The sequence below is a fragment of the Nothoprocta perdicaria genome, unplaced genomic scaffold (genome assembly GCF_003342845.1).
Source record: "Nothoprocta perdicaria isolate Ctin4 unplaced genomic scaffold, notPer1 scaffold_117, whole genome shotgun sequence".
NCBI classification, from domain to species: Eukaryota; Metazoa; Chordata; class Aves; order Tinamiformes; family Tinamidae; genus Nothoprocta; species Nothoprocta perdicaria.
This window is the reverse complement of record NW_020454283.1, coordinates 2,313,373-2,320,301: the sequence shown is the minus strand read 5'-3', so window position 1 is coordinate 2,320,301 and position 6,929 is coordinate 2,313,373. Positions and strand designations below refer to the sequence as shown.

Below are 6,929 nucleotides of genomic sequence, written 5' to 3'. Positions count from 1 at the left end.
CCACCCCAACTCCTCTTGTGAATGGAGCCRAGGAGAGCTACAACGCTCATCTGACCATTTCTTTATTTCATACTCAGAAAGAAAAGGGAAAGAATAGACATTTCCCTTTTCCGCTTGCAAAATTCTTGATAAATACCAGTTTTGTGGCTTAGAAAATTCCTGTCTGAGTACAAGGGAGAGAAGAGCTGAGAGGATGTGTTAGGCAGTCCTTAATTTAAAACAAAACAACATCCATATTTAGCCCTTCCAGCCTTCATTTGCTTCAGAGCAGCAGACTTGTTTGCATTCGCTTTCTTTTCTCCCCTGCGGTATTTTATGAAAGACCGATCCTGGGAACACTCGTCCCGTCCACGTGACGGGCAGGCAAACAGCTCTCATTTCCTTGATGTGTCAGCGAGTGCTAGATGCTTCTGTGCCGAGAGAGATCAAGCCGCTCTCAGTGTTTTTAATCGGGAAAATCACAGATTTTCGTTTTTTTTTTTTTTTTTAAGTCATCTGCTGGCTGTCGGGTGTCTTCTCCTGAATCTCCTCGTACTTGGGTGGTGGGGTGAGCGGCTCTATCGTTATAGGGCCCGCGCTGCTGCCGTCGGCCAGGTTTAGGCGGATGTCCTTGAGGTGCAGCTTCTCAGACTTGATCCTCCGCACTTTGAGCGGCTTCAGGCGCTTGCTCAGGCGCGAGCCGTGCCGGCTGGGCGGCCGCTCGGTGCCGGGCTCCGCACCGGCAGCCCCCGGCACCGCCGTGCTCTCATCCATCCCCGTGAGAGACTCGTAGGAGGGCAGGGACACGCTGATCCGGTTGCCCCTCTCCGAGTCCCTGGGCTCGGCGTAGCCCGAGTTCATCACTTCCTCGTAGCTGGGGACGTAGTACTGGGAAGATGCATCTTCGTCCTCTTCTTGGCTGCAAGCGGTAACAGTAAAACCATCAGTGCCTGGCACTATTTTGGCTTCGTGGGTGGAGGGGAAGGGAATAAGAGCTTAAGCCAAAAGCAGAAAAAAAGGGATAGAAGTGTTTGCGCCTCTGTACTATACAGCAGATGACTGCAGTTGGGCAGAAAAGATGGCAACCAGCCTGGGTTTCTCCAGCATTAGGACACTACCTTTTCTAACCTCCTACAGCACAAGGGTCTTCAGAGGATCCCCAAAATCTGCCCTGAACTCACCTGTACTTGCTCCGCAGCTCTCACCTACAGCATTGCCCCAGCAGGCRCCAGACAGGACCACTGTGGGTCTCATTTCTCCTCAATAACTCCTTCTCTCTCTGGACAGAAAATACACCAATGCTTCGGGGATGGGACATAACCCTCATCCTGCACACGTGCTCCAAGGAGAGCCCTTTATTTAGGCTGTCCCTCTTACGACCGTGGTCTTTGCCCAGCTTAGAGGAGCTCCCTGAGAGAACAGTGAACCCGCAATGACTCCGAGCGGGTCTAAACTCCATCCTGCTGTGGCTGCCGGCCTGGGGATGCTGCTGTGGCTGGAGCTGAAAGGTTGTCTTGCACCTCGGACCACCCCGAGCRAGGGAGCACAGGCTGCCCCAGCGTCGCGTGCCTTCCTCCTCCCTGGCCGTCCTCCTCCTCTTGCGTTAACCATTAACAACACCCGCCCCCAGCACCCAGCACACTGTTTGTATACTCACAAAGCAAGGAGCTTCATGGCTCAGTGGTGCTTGCCTGGCCGTGGCCTCTTGCAGACCACTATTTAACCATAAACAAGCTTCCTTTCACTCACAGCAGCTGCATGAAGTCCTCCTGATCTCAAAAACTTATATCTGGACYCGAAAATAGGAGATGTGCTTGGCTTTATTTTAACACGCACCACTGCTGGCCTTAMTCTGCTTGCTCCTCACCTCTCTGAAGAGGGAAACAGTTGTATTTTTCAGCTAGATGCCCTTTTCCCYTGGAAAAGACTCACCTGTCCTCCTGGTGCGAAGGCTCTGCAGATGCCTGGTGCTGGATCCTAGTAATATCCTCGCTTTGCCTCTTCTTGTCGCGGATATTCAAACAGATGGAAAGCAAAAGCAGCAGCACTCCAGCCCCGACGAGCACGTAGGCCACGGAGAAGGTCTTGCTCTTGAGGATGGCGCCGCCGCCGCGGTCGGGCTTGCTGCTGTTCCCCGCGGGCTTCTCGGCCTGCCCGAAGCCCGGCACGAGGTTCCACACGGCCATGATGATGCCGAGGACGAGCATGCCGAGCCCGATGGCCGTGAGGGCGTAGTGCGAGCCGTTGGCGCGCGACTGGGCCATGGCGAGCGGCTCAGGGCGCGGGCGCCGCGCGGGGCCGCGCGCGATCCCTGCCGCCGAGCTCTGCAACAAGACCRAGAGCAACCGTTAGCGCACGGCCGCACGCAGAAGCGACCCGAGCTGCAACTTCAGGGAGTGAGATAACATCGCTGGATTGCGCTAACTCTGGAAATCTAATTAGCTGTCTCTGCAGAGGGCACGTGGGGTGTAATGTGGCAGGGTCCTGTCCTCATCGGGAACTAGAAAGCAGTATCCATCCGAGACGGGCACTGCTCCCTCTGCACTTGTTTGCAGCCCWGGAGAGCAGGCAGTGCCAGTGACCTCCTCCTTTCTCCTCTTCCCACCAAGCAAAAACAAACACCAAACAACAAAGCACCAAGCTCTGTTCCCCTCAAAATGCAGCTGGGCTCACTGCAGTTCACCCGGTCGTGGTTCCTCTCTCAAGAGCAGCTTCCAACCCCTGCAGGATGGGAACTTGCGTGGTTCCCACCCAGCCCTTCTTGGAAACTCCTGCAGCAATTATGGAAACTAAGGCAAAGGTTTTTTGTAGGATGGTCCTATATTTTGTCAGACTGCATGGAAAACAGCAGAGATGCAGGATCCTGYGGCACGGGCACCTGAAAGCAGGTTTTTCTATGCTTCTACCAGCAACTACTGCACCAAAACCCAGCTTTCCTGCAAACTAACCCAAAACCACTATGCAAAAACAAAATCCCAAGCTGTGTAACTTCGCCTCTGTTCCTGCTGGCCGCCTGCCACGCAGAGCCTCCCTGCACAAAGAAGAGAAAGCAAAAGCACCCGGGCGCCCAGGCCGCTCCGAGAGGCGTCCGCCTCCCTCCTGCTCCCCATCCACACGTCCCGCTCGCTCCCACCGGAGCATTTCACCTTCTGAGCAGGAGAAACCCAGTGTGGGAACCTCACCTATACACTGCGTTTCTGTGTTTCCTTCGTTGCAAACACTCAGTTTTCCCCAAATAGGCACAAGGCGCCGCATCTTCCAGCAGCCTTGGTCTTATCCTCCAAGGAYGGCGTCGGCAAGGGCAGGGATCCCATATTTCCACGCTGTGCACCCCTGCAGCTGCGCAAACGTGCCGTGTTTTCTTTCCCTCCCCGGCCCTGGCTACTCCATCCTTGTTTGCCTTAGAAGTCGCCCCTTAGATAGGACACCTCCGCGTGCGTTTTTCCATGCACGCCCTTGCTCTTTATCAGCGCAGTGCAAATCTGGGGTGCTGAGCTGCCTGTTTGCTTGTTTAGCTTGAGAGGAAGCCTCCTTTGCTGGGTCAAGGGCCAAACTAAAGCAGCATTCCCAGAAAACAGGCACTYGCCGGAAGGAGCACCAGGCGGGAAAGCAGCAGAGCAGGCTGCAGAGCGGGAATTGCGCTGGACAACTTCTATGTGCAGCTTCTGCGGGCAGAAAGCCCTCCAGGGCTCTGCGTGCTGGCAGAAGGGGCTGCRTTTGGAGACTTGGCTTGCACAGCGGTGCCAAAAAACGGGCAGCTCCACAACCGGAGCTGGAAAACAGGAGCCAGGAGGGTTTTTGCTCACAGCAGCCCCGAGTCCTTTTCCCAGGGAAGCCTGCCAGCAATCTCCGCACTCACCTCCCTCCTCCCTGCCCCAAAACACGGCGCTGGCACAGTCCAGACCCTGCGTTTTCCTATGCAGAGTGAAGCACCGCTCCGGCACGCACCTGAACCGCRGCCACCGCGAGCCCGTCTGTAAAACCAAGCGAGGACGCCGCAGCGCGCGACCTCCTCCTCCTCGGCGGCACCGTGCGCGTTCCGGACGGGCTCCGGCCTCTCCCAGCGGCTGCCAAGGCTCAGGGCGCTGCCACCGCGTCCCCGCTCCGGCGGCCGCTCCCACCCTCGGCGCTCCGGCGGCTACGGAGCTCCTTCCTGCAGCTGGCCCTGGTGCCCAGCCAGCAGCAGCTCCCGTTACAGCCCCGCGCCTTCGGCGCCCTCCCTTATTTCAAGCAAAATGGGAAGTTGGGCACCTGCCTGGCAAAGCCTTTGACGACACCGGCCCCTGCGCGCCATGCGGACCTTAATCCCAAGCGAGCCTTGCTGCTCCGTGGGCACCACCATTGGCGTCCCCTTCCCTGGGGAAACCTCCAGGGCTCCTTCTCCCATGCTGCCCACTCCGGTGGCAAGCGTGGAATCATTGGGGTGACAGGATCCGGCCTGGCCTCGCCGCCAACCCTCCCTCATGCCCGAGCACGTTACGCATCAGTCGCTCCCAAAAACACACTGAAAAGAATGGAACATTCTCCTAAGACAACGGCAAGCGAGTGAGCGCTGTGCCTGCATACGGACTGAAGCTCACGCTGGAAACGTGCAGAGGTCAGCCTTGCAGCACAGTCACTGACATTTATTTCACGGACTGGACTTCTCTTTTTTGGAAGGGACATTTTCAAGAGCAACAGCTTGCTCGGCCTGTTAGACCTCCCCAAAGACTCCCAGCACATCCAGCTTCACGCTGGCACCTCCAGCCTGCCGTGATGGGATTTAAGCTCCTAAATCATCCCCGTGCTTACGAGCTTGGGGATGATTCCTCTCCAGTCAAGGAGATCTGACTTACAACTCTGCTTCTCAGGTGAGTTATCTCTTATTTTGGGTGCCAGGATTTCTAGCACTTTGCTTGGCAATAACCACGGCACTATGATGTCCACTGCAAAAGACTGGACCTGCTGCCCTCTATAAGCCYGGGATCAGCTGGGTAGGTCTGACATTCCTTGGTGCCACCTGGAAAAGCTGGGGCAGCTTCCAAGGAGAGAGGACGGTGCGGAGAAAGGAGCCAGCACCCAACAGGAGCAATCAGGGAACCACAAAGCAACCTCAGCCACCACCGTCTCCCAAGGCCTCATCTCCAGCGCCGGCATCTCCCCCGGCAGCTAGAGACTCCGAGGAACGTGACTCGCAGAGYGCATGCAGGATTATATAGCAGTAAAAACAGAAAACCCAAAAGAGGAGTGAAGAGCTGCTTACTCACCGTGCGCAGCCCACATGGTGCCGCTGTCCCCAGCGCTGCCCCCCGGCCCGGCGCCTTCCCGTGCCAAGGGGAACCTTTGCTCCCGGCCCACACCCGCGCTGCCCGGCGCTGTCAATGATTTACCTGCGGAAACGGCTCCCGCCTCGCCCTGCCTCCCCGCGCCGGGCGCATCCGYGCGCGGGGCACGACGCGCCGGGCGCATCCCACCTCGCAGCCCTAATTACRCAGGGCCACACGCGGCAGATAAATCATCTTTCTGGGTTGCTTCATGCTGGAGATACCAGGTAATCCTCTATTTTTGGCCCCCACCTACAGCGATTGCTAAAGGTGAGCTCTCCTCTTGCTGCAACAGGCTAATGATTCAGGCAGCACAGAGGGGCGCAAGGAGCCGCCTCGCACAAGGYTGAAGAAACAAAAGTGCTGCCCAAAAAGCTAAGAGCACCGAGCGCCTGCTGCTCGAGCCACTCGCGAGGCACCGACACAGCACCCGTCACACCAGCCACAGCAACCACAGCTGCACACCCTTAATTGTGAATGTGGGGCAGACACCCATTAGCTTCGGCTCTCCCACTGACGGCTTTCCAGCCTCCTCCTCTCCCCATAACTTCATTAGAGTCACCAGGAGAACGCTTTCTGCGAGCCCGTAATGGGCCCTGACGAGGAGCCCTCGCAGACAGAGACGTTTCCATGGACTCGTSCTCGTATCTCTGCGGCTGCGCTTAACAAGGGGCTTTAATAAATCCCGGGGGGAACACGCGCTCGGGCTGGCAGGGATACGGAGGAGTCTTCCTTGCAGCAGGAGGGCCTGGTCACCTTTTCAGGGCTCTCCTTGTGCGCAGCTCGGATATTTAGCAAATACACCAAAACACACCATGCTGATGGCAGAGACTTTCTGGCCAGGCTCTGGGAAAAGCAGAGATGTGGGAAGTTGGGGCTACAGAAGGGACTTGAATTTCCAGCCTGCCCTGTGCTACGAGGCGCTCCTGTGACTTCCAGGAACTCACGTCTTGCATTTGGCAGGGAAAAAGGCAAGGAAGACGCGGAACTTTACCCCAGGAACAGGTCGAAGGAGTGTCTGTGCATTCCCCAGGGGCCTTCAAGGCAAAACCTGGAGCAAAGTGGGACCTGAGCTTCCCCCATTGCTTCTTTCCAAGCTTACAGAAGGTTCAAAGTTGTCCAACTCGGTCCCATGCAGTGTTTGAGAGAGAAAAAGAAAGAAATTCCTCTTGCAAGCAGGGATTTTGGTCAGCGGGTTTGCCATGCGGAACATCCCTGCTSCCCAGGGCGAGGATGCTCCGACATTCCTGCCTCCCCAGCCACTTCCTCTCACAAGAACTTTTCCGCCCATGTAATTAAGCTCACGCTTAAAATCCAGGGCAGATAAACGGCCTCCAGCTGCAGGAGAGCCAGGCGGGACGCGGTTCCCTCGCACCCTTGTTCTTTCCCGCTCCGAGCATCCGCCACCACCGCACGTGCCCGGAGTTTCCCCAAGACGCGGGACGCGGTGGCACTAACGCACACGGCGGCGAACGCACCGGCTCCGGTTCGGTTCGTGAGGCTGCCGCGGGAGCGCAGGGCTGCTGGGCGCCTTAGTCCGCTTCGGGAAGGCGCTCCCGGGGCCGGTGGCTGCCAGCGCGGGGCCGCGGGGCCCGGGGCCGGCGGGCACGAGCCCCCGCGCCGGCTTGCGGGGCTGGTGCCGGCCCC

General features: G+C 57.6%; 1 protein-coding gene across 1 annotated transcript; it reads right to left on the bottom strand.

The window, feature by feature from the left end:
* Positions 1 to 486: 486 nt before the first annotated feature.
* TMEM51 (transmembrane protein 51) lies at positions 487 to 2,243 on the bottom strand. Its single transcript, XM_026053684.1, has 2 exons — positions 1,912 to 2,243; positions 487 to 898 (listed from the first exon to the last, which is right to left on the bottom strand). The coding sequence occupies exons 1-2, from the start codon at positions 2,241 to 2,243 to the stop codon at positions 487 to 489; spliced, it is 744 nt and encodes a 247-aa protein (XP_025909469.1).
* Between the last annotated feature and the right edge of the window lie 4,686 nt (positions 2,244 to 6,929).

Excerpts from the sequence above, each read along its gene's own strand:
- TMEM51 (XM_026053684.1), bottom strand. The coding sequence starts at position 2,243 with ATGGCCCAGTCGCGCGCCAACGGCTCGCACTACGCCCTCACGGCCATC. Across the intron at positions 899-1,911 it reads CCTTCGCACCAGGAGGACAG|CCAAGAAGAGGACGAAGATG; the intron begins GTGAGTCTTTTC and ends TACCGCTTGCAG.